Source organism: Sus scrofa, chromosome 15 (genome assembly GCF_000003025.6).
Source record: "Sus scrofa isolate TJ Tabasco breed Duroc chromosome 15, Sscrofa11.1, whole genome shotgun sequence".
Classification (NCBI taxonomy): domain Eukaryota; kingdom Metazoa; phylum Chordata; class Mammalia; order Artiodactyla; family Suidae; genus Sus; species Sus scrofa.
In genome coordinates this window covers 74,654,768-74,675,216 of record NC_010457.5, presented here as the reverse complement: position 1 = coordinate 74,675,216, position 20,449 = coordinate 74,654,768, and the positions used below count along the sequence as shown (strand labels likewise).

General features: G+C 41.6%; 1 protein-coding gene across 1 annotated transcript in view; it reads left to right on the top strand.

The window, feature by feature from the left end:
• STK39 (serine/threonine kinase 39) overlaps window positions 1-20,449 on the top strand; it is a 316,833-nt gene that overhangs the window by 82,635 nt on the left and 213,749 nt on the right. Inside the window, exons 3-5 of the mRNA XM_003133454.6 lie at window positions 2,036-2,144; window positions 5,433-5,574; window positions 6,712-6,767. Coding sequence (XP_003133502.3) covers window positions 2,036-2,144; window positions 5,433-5,574; window positions 6,712-6,767 — 307 coding nt within the window. The remainder of the gene's footprint in view (window positions 1-2,035; window positions 2,145-5,432; window positions 5,575-6,711; window positions 6,768-20,449) is intronic.

Genomic DNA, 20,449 nt, shown 5'->3' with positions numbered 1-20,449 from the left:
CGCAGGGAACTATATCCAGTCTCTTGGGATAGCCTATGATGGAAGATAATATAGGAAAAGGAATGTATGTATATATATGTGTGTGACTGGGTCAGTTTCCTGTACAGCAGAAATTGGTACAACATTGTGAATCAACTACACCTTGATAAAATTTTAAAAATAAAATACCCTAACTTGCAAAACAATTAAAAATTTGGTGTTGGAAAGCTAGAAAGGCATTCATTTATGTCGAATATAACATAGAGACACTATTCTCACTTCTGTGACCAAGGGGACGCCTGTTTAACGTGGACACTACGTAAAGCTGCAGGCTTTCAAAATGGGCCATCCGCACAATGAGCAGATGCCAGCAACTTGAAATAGGAATGCCCGGGCAGTGTTCCATTTCTCCTTCGGAAGCATCTTACAGGATTAAAACCCTATACCAGAAACAGATGGAAACTGGACCTCATGTTTCAGATCTTGTTCAAAGGACAGGATTTGCTGAAATGAAAAGTGTTAGATTTAGAAAACTTGTAATTAGTTAAATGGATGAGGAAAATGATGACGGCAAAGTGTTGTATAATGAAAATAGAAAAGCTAGTGATTTTCTTAAGAGTTTATCCTTTGAAAAAAGCACTTAAATAAACACATATATTGGGGTTCCCTTGTGGTGCAGCCGGTTAAGGATCCAGTGTGGTCACCGCTGTGGCTTGGGTCACTGCTATGGCATGAGTTTAGTCCCTGGCCTGGGAACTTCCACATGCCACAGGCATGGCCAAAAAAGCAAAACAAACAAAACACATATAAAGGTGTGTATGTGTGTTACATGCCACAGCATTTAGGCCACATTATGTGACATTTTGGGTCTTATTAATTTGAGTATTAAGTAATGCTGGGTATGCAAAGATAGTTCAAATTGGATTATTCCAGTTGGCAACTTAACACAAAGTTAACTAGGCAGTCTTTATTGAAAAAATATATAGGATGCATAAATACACGCTTTTATTTCATATAAATATGTAGTAGCGTAAGTGAGGTTTCTGTGGTGACTGAGGTTATTCTTGTAGCTTTTGGTCAGCGCCTCGAAAGTGAGTTACACTGATCTGGTACCTTTGATTGAGGGTTAGAATGTGTTTTATAGGAGTCATCTGGCAGTTATTTAAAATAGCTAACCAAAACAAATATGCACTTGGCAACTGCAGCAAAATATGACTTAGTGTAATTGCCCATTTGTTTGATTTCAAAGCTTAGTTGTTTTGTCTTTCAATGAAACATTTTTCTTTGCAGCAGTATTTTCTAAAATTGACCCACAGAGCATTATTTCCTGCATTGTTAGTGTGGATGCATTTACTGCAGGACTTCTCAGGGCCTTTGACAGTACTTGTATTCCCTGCGATTCTTTTAAAGTGAGATATAGTATCTGATGTTTCCCAAGCTTATTTGGTTTTACCAGCCACGCCTCCCTCCCCCACCTTTTTTTTTGTTTGTTTGTTTGTTTTTCCTTGATGGAATATCAACCATGGAAATGATAGCTTTAGCATTTTTATATGTATTTTTAAATTTACTGACACAGCAGTGCTGAGAAACAGAAACCGTTTTGTTGTCCCTTTTGGATGAGGGAGGAGTTAAGAACAACCGGAGCTCAGGTTGGCCCCAAGACCCAGGTCTCCTAATAACTCACCCATCTTTTATCTCTCTGTCTAGGCCTTGGGTTCAGGTAGGAGGGACTTACTACATGTGGCAGGGCTCTGCGCTGGCACAGTGGGGTGGGGGTGCTGGGCCCTGTGCTGCTCTGAAGTTCCTTTGTCCTGCGGCTGGTCCACAGGGCTCTATGTTCTTCTGTAGAGGCCTTTCTAATTCTAGCAAATTGATGACAAGGATGAGAGAGTTCTCATGTGATTTCTATGAGGTAATGGTTAGGCAGCCCCCATCCCCATCTCCCCGGTATGCTTTTAAGTAGGAAAGTTATCCTGATACTCAAGTGTGGTTCACTTGTGCTTTGCTTGCAGATTTTCACTCTTCGGTACTGTGTCATGTTTTCCTCTTTTTATAGAAAGAAATTCAAGCCATGAGTCAGTGCAGCCATCCCAACGTAGTGACTTACTACACCTCTTTTGTGGTAAAAGACGAACTTTGGCTGGTCATGAAATTACTAAGTGGAGGTAAGTGGGTTTTGTCATTGTTATTTGTTTGCCTGTTTTTGTTTTCCTTTTGTGCGAATCAGCATATTGAATAAGATCTTGGATTTGACCCCCCAAACCTTGGATTTGACACTCCTGTATTTAAAAGTTGTCTTGGGGAGTTCCCGTCGTGGCGCAGTGGTTAATGAATCCGACTGGGAACCATGAGGTTGCGGGTTCGGTCCCTGCCCTTGCTCAGTGGGTTAACGATCTGGCATTGCCGTGAGCTGTGGTGTAGGTTGCAGACGTGGCTCGTATCCCGCGTTGCTGTGGCTCTGGTGTAGGCCGGTGGCTACAGCTCCGATTTGACCCCTAGCCTGGGAACCTCCATATGCCGCGGGAGCGGCCCAAAAAATAGCTAAAAAAAAAAAAAAAGTTGTCTTGGTTTATTATTTGCCTAGAAGGTAAAGTCCGGATTTCTTCACAAAGCCTTTCATAATTCAGCTTACCTCTTAGAATATCTGTGTCCTCCTCTGCTCCTGCCTTCTACATGTGAGTGAGGCTCCCCACATGTCCCCTGAGGTCGCTGTGCCCTCAGCTGGGCTGCTCCCAGCCCTGGATGTCATCCATCCATCCTTTTCCACGTGCTCAGGTCCTGAAAGGCTCCATCCTATCTGCAGCCACCCCTTGCTCACTTCAAAAAAGTCAGCCAGTCCTTCCTCTTTAAAGCCTTCATTCTTAACATTATTCAAGTCTTTAACACATGGCAATATAATGAGTTATTTCAGGGCTGTTTATGAAAGATGTGTGGTGATGGAAACATTCTACGGCTGTGCTATCCGGTTTCTACCGGTGACATGTGGCCCTTGAGCACTTGACGTGTGGCTCGTGTTACCAAGGGACTGAATTTCTATTCAATTTTAATTAGCCTATATTTAAATAAGCCAGTGGCTGCGGTGTTGGACTGTGCAGTTTTAGATCGTGAACTTCACGAGGAGCACACGTGGGAAGGGTCAGGACCTTTCTTTCCCCTCTCTAGCCTCAGGTCAGTGAAGTTCTAAAAGCCACGGGCAATTGAATTTATAAGACACCCTTTTCCATTCCTGCCTTTTATGTCTTTTAATCTTTTAACATCACTATTCAATAGGGAAGGATAATGATAACCGTTAATTTCCCTGAACGCTTCCTCCGTGGCTCGATCCCATGCTAGGTGATTGACTGACCTTATTTCATGGGATCTGGACAACACCTTTGAGTGGCAGGTGTCATCATGCCGGTGTTTCAGAAAGAACACCGGAGCTCAAGAGAGTTAAGGGACGTGCCCCGGGTCACACATGCAGTAACTGTCAGAGCTGGGATTTGTGACCGTTGGACCAGCCTGACTTAAACGCTGTGCTGCCCTGAAAGTATCATCACCTTCATTTTACAGGCCCACAAATTGGAGCTGAGAAAGCCCAAGTGATTTCCTTCCTAGCACCCAGCATCCCCACAGCTCTCGTGGGTCCTCTTTGCAGCGTGTCCCTCCCTGTGTATCTTTCTGAGACATTAGGAGTAGAGAGCATTTAGTGGTGCCTGGATGAAGCCAGAACTGATGGAGCAGAGTTTACATTGCAGAGCCCATTTTTATCTGCAGGCCCAGTTCAGCTAAGGCTGCATCAGGGAGGCATTTCAATTTTTTTTTTTTTTCTTCCGAGGAGCTCTCTTGGATCCAGCAGAGGCCCTGCAATGAGATGACGAAGGCATTGTAATTGCCTCGGGACTGCTTGTATAGGTTTCTGTAGGGAGCCTGGGAGAGCTTAGTTCAGTTCTGTTCCCAGTCTCCTCAATCCTATTAGTCATTGTTTCCTTGAGTGCCGACTCGGGGTTTTTTAATTAAAAGGAGAAAGCAGAAAAAGGGAAAGACAAAAGGAAAAGGAAGCCTGTTGGAGCCGACTGCAGTGTTGAGTATCAAAAAACTGCTTTTCGGTTCCGCTGAGGATGGTGCTTTGTTAATCACAGGACCTTAACCTGCTTTCTTCTAATGGGGCCTCACTTACTGAGGAAATGAGAAGTTCTGGTAACCTAGGACGCTGTGGATTTTACTTCCCCTCTTTACTTTTATCCCAATTAACCTTTTCTAAGCTTGAGAATATCCCCTGTGCCCTTTGCCAAGGAATGGATGGAAAATTTCTTTTTCTCTTTTCTTTTCTTTTTTTAAGAATCCAATTCAATTTGGTCGTCCCAAGCTTTAGGTAAGAGGAACAGGTTTGAAACAGGTTTTCACAGGTAAGGGGAGTGTGGGCAGATGTGGCCTCTTGCTCATTTTTCTTTCAGCAGGCTAGAAATGCATTCATGCTTGGTACAGTATAGCCTTAGAAGAGAAAAATAAAATGTTTTTGGAAATATCATTTTCTGAGTGATCCAGAAATCCAAGAGGCAATGAAGAGAGATATTTTGCTTTTCTTTGAGGGGAAACATATGCATTTGTTTTCTTCTATATTGTTTTATCACATCATATCTCTTCATGAGGGGCGGGTGTCTGGTCTGGTGTTCTAATACCCCATGGGGAAATTCAGTCCTCTTAGTTAATCAGAGAGAGCCTGGAGCCAAATTCAGGTCCTGAGGTAAGCTATTTGGTAACTCTTCAGAAATGTTGAACCCCCAGGTAATTATGGCTCTTAAAATGACCAGGAGGTTTGGAGTATTCATTAACATGTGTTGAAACATGCATTAACATGTGTTGAAACTCAAGGTACCAAGTATATGAATCTGTTTAGAGTTAACAAAGTACTGTGTATTTATTTCTGTATTATTAAAGTCAGTACATCAAGCATTGGGTAAATGTAAATGAAGGTTGCCTTGAGTCACGGAAAGGCATCCTCTGGTTGGGGTTCTAGAGGCAAAGTACTTTTTGTTCTCGCCTCTGAAGCTGTGTCTTAGAGGTTAGGGAAGAGCTGGGCTTCTTGCTTTCTCTCAGCAGTTCTCTACTGACTTTTCTCCTGGCTTCCTGTTCCTTTCTTTTTCACTTCAGACACCCTAAACCTTCTTTTAATCTGTAACCAATTGCATGTTTAGGGAAAAGAACTCAGTGTGAAGTGGCCACAAACAGTCATCTGTTCCTGGCCTAGAATCCCTCTAAGTTTAGCTGCAAGAGTCCCTGCGCACTTGGATGCAGTTTAGTCTTTTTCTGGTTGTGGACTGCCCATGCAACCATTTGTATGCCTTGGGAATATTTGTGTTAAATTAACAAGAAAGCATATCTTGATGTTCTCATGCAGTTTTTTAAATAGGGAGCCCTATTCTGGAGAGGTGTGTATACAGTCATTGCAATTCTTCTCTCTGTCCACTTAGGCTCAATGTTGGATATCATAAAATACATCGTCAACCGAGGAGAACACAAGAATGGAGTCCTGGAAGAGGCAATAATAGCGACAATTCTTAAGGAGGTTTTGGAAGGCTTAGACTATTTACACAGGAATGGTCAGATTCACAGGTATGACCTCTGCAGAGATATTTACATTTCAGCCGTTTGTATCTTTAGTCCTAGTTAGTGAAGAACATTAAGGAAACACACCTCACAGGTAGGTATTGATATATTTCTAACTCAGGTAGGCTAAAAAAAAAGACGGGGGAAAAGTGCTTACGAACAAGAGAATAAGTTTTGGTGAATAATGTTGGCATCCTCAGGGTTGGTTTAAATGCTTTCGCTGAAATAAGAACAGAATGTAGAAAATACTGAGTGAAAATATCAGTTAACATATTACCCTTAAAGTATACTTCTTTGAACTAGATAGCATCTCTAACTTTCTAACACAGGCAAGAGTGGAAGCACTAATTTCATCTATTTTGTAACATAAAATGCTAATTCTTTAAAAGTAGCCAAGTAGCATTGTTATGGGTGCTGGATGTTCCAAATTGGTTAGTGATACTTGGGTTTTTAGCAGTAGCTGCAAATACATAACCATTTACTATTAATACCAATATTGTAACTCCCCTGCCCTGAGCTGTGAGTTGATATATTTAATATCTGCTTTGTCTTCCTATAATTGGAAAAAATACTACTTTAGAAAGAAAACTTATAGATTGCATTTTTCTTAAGCGTTAAGACTGCTCAGCACAACTTCTATATAGTGAAGAAATTAATTGCAGGCTATTTGAATTAGTAGTTATAGTCAGTATTTCTTGAGAGCCAAGGGTGATCAAGTCCATTATTGAAGAGGCTGGTGGGATTGATTTAGAGTTGCATCACAGACAAATTTAAGTGGAAGCAGAATAGCTTTACCTAGACTGGGCTTTAATTCTTGATAGAGTGATAGTATTGTGAATATATCAACAATCTCTAACTCTATTACATAAAATAATCTATGTGCTATGGTTTTAATTAAATCTGAATAATGATTTCCCATAAACTGTTTGTTACTAACCACCCCCAGGAGCAAACTATAAAATCACACTGTAGTCTTAAAACTTTTAAAATCTGTGACACGATTTTAATATTTATAAAATAATAAGTATGTCAAATAGCTACATTGTGTGTGATGCATTTTAAAATCTCCCTGCCTGAATTAATACAGTATACTGAGTGTATTCCACAATTTATCCCACACCCCCCTTTTTTTTTTCCTAATAGGGATTTGAAAGCTGGTAATATTCTTCTGGGTGAGGATGGTTCCGTACAAATAGCAGGTAAAGCTGACAAAGATAAAAAATTCTTCACTTTTTATAGAAATGTTACAGTTTTAAAGAATGTAGAATCGCTCCTAAGAAATGAATAAATATATATAGTCTGTTTTTTTAGTTGAAATATAGTTGATGTGTGATATACATTATAGGTGTGTAACAGTGATTCACAGTTTTTAAAGTTTATATACTCCATTTATAGTTATTATAAAATATTGGCTCTGTTCTCTGTGTTGTATAGTATACCCTTGTAGCTTATTTTTATACACATTAGTTTTAACCTCTTAATCCCCTACCTTCATATTGCCCCTCCCACTTCTCCTTTCCCCAGTGGTAACCTCTGGTTTGTTCTCTGTATCTGTGTCTACTTCTTTTTTGCTACATTTACTGGTTTGTTGTGTTTTTTTAAATTCCATGTATAAGTGATATCACACAGTATTACTTTTTTTTCTGTCTGGCTTATTTAGTGCAGTAGCCTCCACATCTATCCATGTTGCTGCAAATGGCAAAATTTCATTTTTATGGCTGGGTAATACTCCATATGTGCGCGCGCACACACACACACACACACACACACACACACACACGCACGCACACACACCCCCCAACTGTATCTGGGCTGCCCTGTTGTAACGTTTGGGTCTGAGGTTTAACATATTTTCCTATTGTTTTCATAAATCTTTGTTAGATCATCCTAAAAATACTGCTATTTTAGAATGTGGCCTTTTAATAAGGAACAGTTTTACTTTTAATGCTATTATATTTTCTATACCTTCCATATTGAATCATGGGGATATTTAGAAAACTGCAAGAGGTTTGTCTTTGGATGAGTTTGAAAGTTTAAAACATTCTACATACTAATTTTAAACCGTTTATTTCTCAAAAGTTGGCTGAAAGAATTATGAACCCTTAAAATGTAGGGCTTATTTAGCTTTGGAATCTGACCCTCTATGGCTACTCCTGACAACTGGTAGGCATGGAGATGCAGTAAAGATCAGATGAGTGAGTGCATCAGACAAGAGCCTTCGATATGCAGAACCTCTCATTTTGTTAATGCTCCTAGGAGAAACTGAAAGGCCTGGGATAAAATGTAGCCTTGTTCATAGCAACTCTTGTTTTACCCCTTGGCCGTGAAGGTCTGTCTCAGCACTCTTCTCAGCCATCACTGCTTTGGGCATTTTTGGCTGAACAGTCCTCTGACTGGACTGCCCCTGTCATCTCAGAGTGTTCAGCCTTCTGCCTTACAGGTATTAAATATCACTGGCAGCAAGTCCTAGCAGCATCCTTGGTGAAAATCAAGAATCTGGCTTGTGCTGTTTAAGATGCTTAATCCAGCCTCATCTGCTTCTTTTCTTTATTTATTTATTAAAAATTTGTTTCATTATAGTTGATTTACAATGTTCTGTCAATTTCTGCTATACAACAAAGTGACCCCCCCGCCACACATTCTTTTTCTCTCATTATCTTCCATCACGTTCCATCACAAATGGCTAGCTATAGTTCCCTGTGCTGATAGCAGGAGCTCATTGCTTATCCACTCCAGTGCAGTAGTTTACATTTGCTAACCCCAAACTCCCAGTCCATCCCACTTTCTCAGCCTCATCTGTTTCTATTTGAGTGAGTTTGGAAGTCCTACCTTCTAGCATAGGCTTAGGGTGTTTTGCCTGTCTAATAATTAGAATGAAGTTGATGACAGTCCTTGGTCCCAGTCTTGTTTCTAGAGAAATCTGAGGATCAGGGGTTATTATCAGAAATGCAAGGGTTCAGCAGAAAACAAACACACCCCCAAAACAAAGGATAAGCCTTGAGTCATCTCTTTGATTCATTGTCCCTCTAGGTGCCAGAGGACCTGTCAATAGATGCTGTGGTCTGTATGGCGAGCATGATACTGACCTTAGGCTCTGTATTTAGTTAGACACTTAATGGGACCTTTATTTAGTTGATTTTTTTAAGGGAGAGAGAAGATGTTTTGAAAAAAATGCAAAAGGGAAACTGAGAATTTGTTTCAGATCAAATGTTTCTTCCCTAGGAAACTAGTAATGGAAGCATCATCTTTTTTTAACTCTTCCTTTTTGAAAAGATAAATTTAGTTTAAGACCACTGGGGAGGCACACAAAGGTTCTGGAATCAAAACAGGTCTGATTTAATCCCACTCTGCTCCATGAAGCAAGCCTTCGTTTCTCCATTTGTGAGATGGTAATGCTAAGGCCTGTCATTCAGGAAGACACGGATTTCCTATGTAGCTATTGAATCATAGGGTTCAGGCCCCTGTAAGTACAATGTATTTTTGGGAGTTAGAGAGTGTTCTAGGTGGAGAGGAGAAACCAGTTTGCAATCAGGAGTTATTTCTATATAGACATTTTTGTTAACTTGTCTCAAAAGGTCCCAGAAGAAAGGACTTTCATCTTTAAGACTCCAGTGAATTGATACCAACTTTTAGTTTCAAAGAAACACACATTTATATCTAATTTTGTATCCTCTGTTTTAAAGAGGGTCTTCCAAATTGCATAAGATTCCTGCCCCATGAAACCTGGATCCACCGCTGCTTACAGGCTTGTTGCAGTAGGTAAACGTGAGAAATGCTTGGTGTGACACCCCAAATGGACCATAGACAGGAACAGACAGTGTAAGCTTGTTTATGGGAGCACCGTGATTGCAAAAGATTGGGAACAACTTAGTGTCCCAGTTGAATATGGTAAATGATATATCTATACTATAGAAGACCCACCAATGGAGAATGAAAAGTTCTCTGTATACTGACATGAAAAGTTGCCAGGGTACATGGTTAAAGGAATACAACAAGGTGAAATATAATATATGTATAATATATATAATTTGCTACCTTTTGTGAAAGAAATGAGAAGAGATAGGAATAATTCTGTGTATTTGCACAAAGAGACATTAGAGGGATATCGGTGGTGGGGGTGGACTGCTTAGTATATACTTTTTTTTTTTTAACATTTTAAGTTTTGAGCCATGTAAAAGTATGACCTGGAGAAACAAATGAAATGAATCAGTAAACTTAACTCTCAGAAGTCAAAGCCACTTTAAAATTTTTTATTATGGATGTTATCAAAAGTAGTCCAAAGTAGAGAAGAGTAGAAAGAACCCTCTGTACCCATCACCTGGCTTTGGTGCTCATCAGTCTTGGACCAGTTCCAATTCTTTTTTTTTTTTTTTTTTTTTTTTTTTTTTGTCTTTTTAGGGCTGCTCCTGTGGCATATGGAGGTTCCCAGGCTAGGGGTCAAATCAGAGCCATAGCTGCTGGCCTACACCACAGCCACAGCAACCCGGGATCTGAGCCTCATCTGTGACCTATACAATAGCTCATGGCAATGCCGGATCCTTAACCCACTGAGCAAGGCCAGGGATCAAACCTGTGTCCTCACGGCTACTAGTCAAATTCGTTTCCACTGAGCCGCAGCAGGAACTCTGTCTTTGGCCAATTCTTGATTCATCTATTTTTCCCTCCCTATTTTGGTGGTTCTTGATGCTGACTTTTGTTCTTGAGCCATCTCTAAGTTGGTGCCTTATGTGTGTATCTCTTGTCCTTCCTCTAGTGAGTGGCCCTTTTCCCACAGGCTAGGGGCATTATGAAGAAAAGACTTAAACTAAACCAGTAACAAGTGAAAACATTTGTGGACAAAAGCTTCAAACTTTCCAGTCCAAGGTAGTCTAGTTTTTCAGAAGATAATCTCTGGGATCAACTGGCTTGGTTGAAATTCCCACATCACCACCCAGCAGGTCAGGTTGCTCAGTTTCTTTTAAGACTCAGTTTCCTTAAAGGGAGGTGCAGGTATAATCCACCTCTTTGTTTTTTGTGAAATCATTTTGCATCCAGTGATCTGACCAGGGGCTGGCGTATAATGGGCACACAGAAAATATCAACAGTTGCTGCTAATCCTATTTACTATCATGATTTCTACAGTTACTAGATTTTTTTTTTCTAATCAAACTTCTTGCATTTACATTAAAAGAAATTTATATCTTCTGTGGTTACTATTGCTGTTACTGTTATTCTGACCAACAGGCCTCCCCCTTGCACTGCCTGGAGGTCAAATGTACCTCATATTTGTCATGCATGAAGTTCAGCTCTGAGGGGTTTATACGTTATTAAAAGGGAATGCTTATGCTTATTAATTATGGAACTTGGACGCTAACTTGTCATTAATCTTGTTCTAAGCTGATGAAAAAGTACAACTAATTTTCTCCGTCTTGTGATGAAATGCTCATTTCTCACTAAGAGGGTCAAAGCAGCAGTGAACTGCCTGTGAAAAGTGACAGCAGGTCAGCCCCTGGCTTATTCTGCCTTTGGTGCTTTGCCAGTCAGGCCCGTTCCATTATTCTGGTCAGTTTAATCACCCGAGCTCCTTCTCTGCTCTTTTGGGAGCACATTGTCCTTTTCTTTTTTTGTCTGTTGGGATCCCCTGGGGTAAGATTTTTTCTGACATTCCTCTCCCTCTTAGGTCTGTGGAGGGTGGTGTTGAGTGTAACCCACACTGGGGGGTGGGGAGGCTGCTGGGTTCAGAAAGGAAGGCAGGAAGGGCTGTCATGAGGATAGAATGAGTCAGTGTCTAAAGTGCATAGAACAGTGCCTGATATGTGGTGAGGGCTTTGTGGACAGCCATTCTGGGCTTTCCTTGGTGTCGTTTGTGTTTGTGTGTGTGTGTGTGTGACTTTATGCTTGTGTAGTGACGTGGACTGGAATTCTCACTTCCTGATGTGCCATGGCGGGTTATCAGGCATTGGAGTTCTGCATCTCTGGAGCTACAACTTTGTAAAATTCGCTTTTAATAGTCTCCATATTCTTGGACCTGAGCATAACATTGAGATTATACAGTCTTTGAAGTTAAGTTTTGTTTTTTGGTTTTATCTCTAAAATAAGATTATTGTCTTAAAAGATTATTAGCAATTCGTCCTTGGAATAACTCGATGCTGCTGCTCTCCCGATGTTACAGGTTTTGTCTTTCTTGGTCAAGTGGTGGGTTGCTACCTGAACAAACTTGGACCAGGAGTCCTCGGGTCTTCTGCTGATGTCCTGGGTGGGTGCCACAGGGGAGGAGGGTGGGGAGTTGAAAGCAGAGACCCTGCTGTTGCTGAGCTAGACCAGCTCTTTGTTGTTCTTAGATTTGCACAAGTGATACATTGTTTTTACTCAGACCATTTGTACTCTTTTCCCTTCACATCTTTAAGCTCTTTAGGCTCTATTCTTTGAAATAAAAGTTAAGCAGGGGAGAAGTTTGCACTTATTTCTTTGAATGTAAATTTGTTTCTCTTGAGAGTAGTATCATAAACATCACTTTTTTTTTTTTTTCCCCTTATTGGCTGCACCCACAACATGTGAAAGTTCTTGGGGTAGGGATCAAACCTGTGCCATAGCAGTGACATTGCTGGATCCTTAACTGCTAGGCCACCAGGGAACTCTTAAGCATCATTTTTTTTTTTTTTTTCGTTTGTTTCTTTTTATGGCCACACCTGTGGCATATGGAGGTTCCCAGGCTAGGGGTTGAATCAGAATTGTAGCTGCAGCCCATACCACAGCCATGGCAACACTGGATCCAAGCTGCATCTGTGACCTACACCACAGCTTGCTGCAATGCTGGATCCTTAACCTACTGAGCAAGGCCAGGGATTGAACCCATATCCTCATGGACACCGTGTTGTGTCCTTAACCTGCTGAACCATAATGGGAACTACTTAAGCATCATTTTTAAAGAGAGTATTTTTGCTGTTCTAATAGAAAACATAACAATTTTATTTAAAAAATCACTCTACCATATTTATATATGCACATATATACATACATATGTGTGTATATGTGTATTCCCTTTCTCAGAACTATTTACTAGAAAAGGGAAAATTAAGGGGCCCAGTTCTGACAACTAGAAACTCTTGCCCTATGCAGCCAAGTGTGGTGAATAAGGCTGATATGTTTGGTTCTATTTCCAACAATACCAATTTGGTGGGAATTCTGTCTATTTTTGTTGACCAGGGCTATAAAATCAGTACCTAATGTGTATCAGGTGTTTCCTGTGTGCCAGGCCCAGCTCCATAAGCTGTGACTCATGCAGCCTCACCACTACCCTGTGGGGCAGGTGCTATTGTTATGCCCATTTTAGGTGCTAGAAGCTAAAACATGGGGGAACAAGTTGCCCAGGTCACACATAGAATACAAGGTAGGGTCAGGCTTCTGATTTGATCAGTTTGGCTCCAGAGACTGTGACCCCTATCTGTGGGTTCTCTCCCAGAAGAGAACCCTAAGTCTGGATTTGAATGATCCCAGTTCAGGGTGAGAGACTGCTAGCAATCACTGTTGGTTCAGTTGGGGCCAGGGGAACAGATTCAGCACCTTTTCCCTCCTTGCTCCTTTGAGTTGAGACACACAGCATCCCTGGTGAGGTTTTAGGGGATTGGAGAAGACATCACCTCAGGCGTCATTTGGTGCAGAATTGAAAATTTCAGGTTCAATGTAGCCATTTAAAACCTGAGGACTGCCTACTCAGGGTTTAGAAGAAAATGCCTTACTTCTTATGTCTTCTGTGCTAAGAAAAACCTGTGTGTGTGTGTGACTTCCTGGTAATAAACTTGGAGAGGATGCCTTGGAAAGTGTAATAGTTTTTTTGCTACAGTATCTGATAGAAGGAGGGGCTGTTTGAATGTCATGCTCTTCCCATGGCCTAGTATTTTATCTTCCAGTTTTGATGCTCTGTCATACACTGTCAGGAAGAGCTTAGTGCTTTGTCTGGCAAGTGACTAAGCCTGTTTGTCCAGAATTAATGAGAGACGCTATTCTAAAACAGAAATTCATATAAGTCAGGTCCCTTTGGGGTAGTCACTACAAATATATTTGTCTCAGGATTCTTTTAAACAGGGACCACTCTTAATCTACTCTAAAAATGTTGATTTCAAAACGTTTGATTTCTGAAGGTCTTTCTAGAGACATACAACTGCATCGTATAAGGTAGATCTCATGCTTGTTTTCACTTACTTTTGCCCTTTAGGGGGGTGTGTGTGTGTGTGTGTGTGTGTGTGTGTGTGTGTGGTTGTGAATTTCCCATCCCTAGTTTTTCAGAACACGTAATCACATCTGGTACGTATCTAACTCATTGCATCTTCTAATACATTTTCAGCTTTAGTCAGCTTCTTGAACACTGAAAGCCCTATGACTAAAACTTCGCCAGGAAAACCTGCAACTAGACTTAACTTGCTTCCAGTATTCAGATGTAATATTCTCAAGGGGCCAGAGGAAGGTATGCAAGGTGCTGGAGTTTTTATAACCAAAGCAGCTGGGTTCTTTTGTGTTCCCTCTTTGTATTCTTTGGTTATGCCAAAGAGTACTTTGTTTTTTTTTTTTTTAATTTTTTTATAAAAAACATTAAGAATGTTTTAATTAAAAACATCATTATTAGAGTACACCTCTTTTTAATATTATGTAATGAAATGGAAAATATGCATAAAGTACTCCTGTTGCATGTAGAAATACAATGGTTGTCTCAAAGAGAAGTCCTTGTGCTGAAGCAGCCATTTTTTCATGGAAAAACATTTTTACTAAGAATGACTGATAGACAAACAAATCATGGTTACTCAAACTTGGCTATACAGTAAATACTTTCTTAAAAGCCACATGAACCCAAAGAGTGCTTTGATGTGATGGAAGAGGATATGAGAAAAAGAAAGTATTTATTTATATGTATGACTCAGTCACTCTGCTCTACAGCAGAAATTGACACAACCTTGTAAATCAACTATAATTTTTTAAAAAGTGTGCTTTGGGGGAAAAAAAGGAGTATTTCTCATGTTACAGGGAAGAGAGGCTGCTGCTTCGAGTAAGGTAGTTTGGGCTCCCTAGGTGCATCAGAGGCAGCCTCTGACTAGTATCAGAAAGCTCTGAAGGCCCATGAGGATCTGGATCAGGAATGATGACATCACTGTATTTAAGGGTCCTTTGCCCTGGAGCATAGGCTGTGAAACCCCCAACTGCTATGGGTCCAATCCCGGTGCGGCAACATTTAATCTCCCTGCACTTCAGTTTCCACATCTGTGCAATGGGAAAATATTGGAGGGTTTAAAGGAATTAATACATTCCATTTTAGAATTAGTTGGCTCATACTGCTTTTGTATTGAAACAAGGTTGTTGCCCTTTATTTAAGGTGTCCTGGGATCACAGAGAGGCAGCTGGGAAGGTGAGGCTGTAGGCACCCCGTGTGACCTCCTACTCTATCATTTTTGTTTGTTTGTTTGTTTGGGGCCAGTTATGTGGCATATGGAAATTCCCAGGCCAGGGGTGGAACGCGCACCACAGCAGCGACCCAAGCCCCTGCAATGACAGTTGCGGATCCTTAACCCACTGTGGCACAAGAGAACTCCCTGCTCTATCATTTTTGCACTCCTTCTCTTTTCAACCAGTTTCTCCAGTGTCACCATAATGAAAAATCTACAGTGCAGATCTGACTGCCTGATTGCCTGACATATAAGGTTTAAACCTGTTGCTGATAGAATAAAGCCCCAGCTCCTTATATGGCATATGAGGCCCTTCTTGTGTCTCCTGGCTCATCCACCAGTGCTTTCCACTCTATTTCCTCAAGATTCCCCCTTCTTTCCCTGGCTCACGGCTTCTCTTTCCCGACTATGCAGGACATTCTTTCTTTGAGAAACCCCTTCCCATTCTTTTTCCTCCCAGCCCCACCATCTCTGCTTTAAGCACCTTACCCTGTTGGCTTGAAAGTGCCCTTTATACACTCGAGCAAGATCGCCGGTTACATAGTACTGACCTTGGGTCCTATGTCCCCTCTTCCCTCCAGACCATATATAGATCAGCAATGTAAACTCCATAGTGTTCATCTCAGCACCCCCAGTAGTGCCTGGCACATGGCAGGTGTCCATGAAGTTGTGGCCAGTGTGATCTGAGCTGTTTCAGCAGGCTCTGCACACATATGTACCCGTTAGTGATAGGGGTGCACGCGTGAGTCACAGCGGAAAGTTCAGACAAGCAGTACTCTATCAGCTTAACAGAGAGGAAGGTGAAACTTCTTTAAATATTTAGGCATGTATTTAGATGAATGAATATTTCTTAGGCTGAAGTAGGTTTTTCTTTAAATGATTTTTATTTTTTTCCATTATCGCTGGTTTACAGTGCTCTGTCAATTTTCTACTGTACAGCAAGGTGACCCAGTCACACACACACATATATATACATTCTTTTTTCTCACATTATCATGTTCCATCATAAGTGACTGGACATAGTTCCCAGTGCTGTACAGCAGGATCTCATTGCTTATCCATTCCAAAGGCAATAGTTTGCATCTATTAACCCCAAATTCCCGGTCCATCCCACTCCCCCTCCCCCGCCAACCACAAGTCTGTTCTGCAAGTCCATGATTTTCTTTTGTGCCGTATATTAGACTCCAGATATAAGTGATTCCATATGGTGTTGGTCTTTCTCTTTCTGACTTGAAACTTCACTTAGTGAAGTAGTTTTTAACAAACATTTCTCAGCTTTGATTTTAAACAAACTCTGCCTTAGCCAGATAGCAGTAAAATGATTAATATAAAGTTAAGGAAGGGTAGAACAAAGAACATAAATTAAGAGACATTGGGTATACTTAGAAAATAGAGTACAAGTGCAAATTGAATTTGTTTTTCAGGGGTGGGTGGGTATAATGTGCTTGATAGTGAACCAAAGTGTATGTTTTGAGTTTCAAGAAGTTGATAATTATTTGAATTATGGTTTAACAAATTATGCCCCAATTCTCATTTATTCAGTTTTGGGGGAGGGAATTTATGAAATAAAACAAATCAAATCAATGTGGCTTACTGAATTTCAGGATCTTGACAAAAGGTAACATTTGGTGACACCACCAAGTGTGAGCCGTGAGTACAATCAATTCTGGAAACTTAGTTTTCCATTCCATCTGGACACCATCGGGGAGAGATACTTGGGGAGATTTTCAGCAGCTTTCCATCCTTTAACAGCTGCTAGCAGTTGTTTGAGCAACCATCTAAGGTGATCTGACTGGGTGAACCCAGTGGGGGACCACCACTTCTCTCTGTGCTCCTCCTGGAATCTTTCTTCAGCTGCGCAAGTTCAGCTTCAGGGGACCTTTCTGCCCTCCTATCTCCTTCCCTCCCTCCCTCTCTCTTCCTCCCTTTCTTTCTTCCTTCCTGTCTTTAAGGATCTGTACTGTTATTATTAAATTTTATATATTACCATAAGCTGCTGAGGTCTGGGAAAAGCAAAATTCTTTAGACTGAGAGCATAGCAATTCAACCTGTTATTTGCTGGATCATTTAAATTATTTATTGACTTTTTGTTTCCCAGAACCTCCATTTCTTATAAAAAAATGGTCCTTCTCTGATGAAAAGGTTAACATTAGATGTTTGGGTTCAGCGCCTCTGAAGTAGTTAGTTGACAGATGTTTATTGGGCTTATGTTCCAGTTATTTCTGAGCTGATCTTTGGTCAGCAGTGGAAACACTCTGTCTGCTATCTTGGAGTTTACAATGCAGGTGAAACAGACAGCTATCAACAGTTTGCTGTAAATTTTTTTTGTTTTGTTTTGTTTTGTTTCTTTAGGGCTGCCTTATGGCATATGGAGTTTCCCAATCTAGAGGTCGAATTGGAGCTATAGCTGCTGGCCTACTTCACAGTTACAGCAATGTGGGATCCAAACCATGTCTTTGACCTACATCACAGCTCATGGCATTGCCGGATCCTTAACCCACTGAGCGAGGCCAGGGATCGAACCTGCGTCCTCAGGTTCGATTTGTTTTCACTGAGCCACGACAGGAACATTTAATTTCAAAAATTTGTATGTGGGAATTCCTGCTGTGGTGTAGTGGGTTAAGTATCTGACTGCAGCAGCTCAGGTTGCTGTGGAAGCGTAGGTTTCATGCATGGTCTGGTGCAGTGGGTTATAGGATCCAGTGTTGCCTCAGCTGCAATGTAGTTCACAGCTGTGGCTCAGATTCAGTCCCTGGCCCAGGAACTTCCATATGCTGCAAGCACAGCTATTTTTTTTTTTTTTTTTTTTTTTTTTTTTGCCATTTCTTGGGCCACTCCCGTGGCACATGGAGGTTCCCAGGCTAGGGGTCTAATCAGAGCTGTAGCTGCCAGCCTACGCCAGAGACACAGCAAGGCGGGATCCGAGCCGTGTCTGCGACCTACACCACAGCTCACCGCAACGCCAGATCATTAACCCACTGAGCAAGGGCAGGGATCAAACCCACAACCTCATGGTTCCTAGTCAGATTCATTAACCACTGCGCCACGATGGGAACTCCAAGCACAGCTATTAAAAATAATAATAATAATAATAATTTGTAAGTAGAGAGAAGTGCATACACTCAAGGCATCTAAGTGATGGAGTGATGCCATTAAAGTCAGTCATCATGGGAGTTCCCATTGTGGCTCAGTGGGTTAAGGACCGGGGCATCCACATCTGAGGATGTGGATTTGATCCTTGGCCTCACTCAGTGGGTTATGGATCCAGCATTGCTTCAAGCTTAGTGTAAGTCGCAGATGCAGCTCTGATTCAACCCCTAGCCGGGAAACATCCATATGCTGCAGGCGCAGCTTTAAAAAGAAGAAGAAAAAAAAAGTAAGTTAGCCTATATCATGGCTTTACTCAAAACCCTCCAGTGCTTTTCCATCTCAGTCAAAATCCTAACGGTGGCCCACTGGGCCTTCCAAGATCTGGCTCCCCATTATCTTGGTGACATCATTCCTTCCTTCTTCCTCTCTCTCTCTCTCCTCCAGTCAAACTGGCTTCCTTGCCATTCATTCCCTACCCTAGGGCCTTTGCATGGGCTGCTCTCTCCGTCTGGAATTGTCGTCTCAGTACCTCAAATGTCCCATCAGTGGGGCTTCCATGGGTGGCATCTTATGGTATATTGCCTCATCCCTGCCTCATGCTCACCCTCTCCTGATCTTTTCTTCTTTACACATCAGCGTTACTCTATATTGGTGGTTCTGAAGGTGTGCTTCTAAGTTAGCAGCAGCATCTTCACCTTCAGAACCAGACGAAAATGCAACTTCTTGTGCTCTTCCATTCCCAGTTTCTGATGAATCCGAACCCTGGAGGTGATGCCCCACAAGCTGTATTTAAGAAGCCCTCTAATGATCCTGATGCATACTGAAGTCCAAGAATCGCTGCTGTGTATTACGTTTCATAATTTTATTATCTGTGTTTACCCCTTTTCCCCACCCCTGCCCCAACTGAAAGGTCAGCTCCATGAAGGCAGAGGTTTCTGTTCTATAGTCCCAGAGTATAGAATGAAAATGATACTCAGCGAGTGCTCAGTAAATACTGGTTGAAGGAACTAATGAACGTATGACTATGGAGTAAATTTAAATTAAAAAAATAGGAGTTCCCTTTATGACTTAGTGGGTTAAGAACCCCACATAGTGTCTGTGAGGATACAGGTTTGACCCCTGGACTCGCTCAGTGGGTTAACGTCGGTCGGTGTGGCTTTGCCCGGGAACTTCCATATGTGGCAGGTGCAGCTGTAAAAAGAAAAATTAAAAAAATACCGAGCAATAGAGTTTAGCCTATGTTCCTTATATTTTAGTGACTCCTCAGTCCTAGGAGTTTTAAATGTGAGATTTTCGTTATCAAAGGTTTAAAGATCTGTGGATTCTTTGAAGATCGTATTATCCTTTACTAATCCTTCTTGAAACTTTGTGGAAATGATGTGAATCATTGCTTTAAATACTTGTGGCAACTGGAATTGTGCTATTTTAATCATCTCCCTTAGGGACCATCTCCTTAAAAGTGTACAGATGGGTCATTCTGGTTTATTGGAAGCTTCCGATAGGAGGGCTAGTTGAGTGGAAATTTGTATGAAAAGAACCACCTGGAGGTGTATAAATATTGTATTCGAAATTTAGACTCATCAATATTTGATCTAAGTTGCTTGTGTCTGTCTCTGCGGATATGGCCAGCCCGGAGCCCCCAGTGACTGCAGAGCACGCTTTGGCTTGGGAGATGATAATAGCTGTATAATATTCTTACCTAGTATTCTCCTTACTCTGCTGTCAGTTCAGCAGAGTCGGTCTTACAGGTGAAGGCTGCTAAGTGATCGTGGCCTTATTTTAAGGTCATTCTGAAGGTTGTAAAAGCCAATCACTTTCAGATCTCCCAAGACTTGACTTTTCACCCCTGACTCACTTCCTCACCATTAGGCTCCCCACCCACTGCCCTGTCTGTTCCTTCACCCTATGCCTTTTGACAGTTTGGCTGTCCCAGGGCTCAGTGTTTTTCAGCTGTAAAATAAGAAAGCTGACAAGATGTTCTCCGAGGACCTACCTCGCATCAGAATGCCTGAGTGTCCCTTCAGTAGCTTCACTCACGAAAGATGTTCTCACTCATATTTGAAAGCATTCAAACCAGAGGGTGGTCTAGGGGCCAATTTCTGTCCTGTGGCTGCTTTCACCAGAGCATCTTTAAACATATCCCTCCCACCCCTCACTGCAGAGCCAGAGAAGAAGTGGATTCGTGACTTGGGGATTGTTTGTGGCTTTCCTTTGCTCACTGGGATCATCATGTTTGGTACAAGGTTGACTCCAAGCAAGCTCTTGCTCATGTCTGTCTTTTAGACCTGAGAAAGCTGGCTCTGGCTGGTACCATCACAGCTGGTCTGGGAGACCTGATCCAGCTTTCCTAGCCCCCTGCTCTTCTGCTGCTGCCCCAC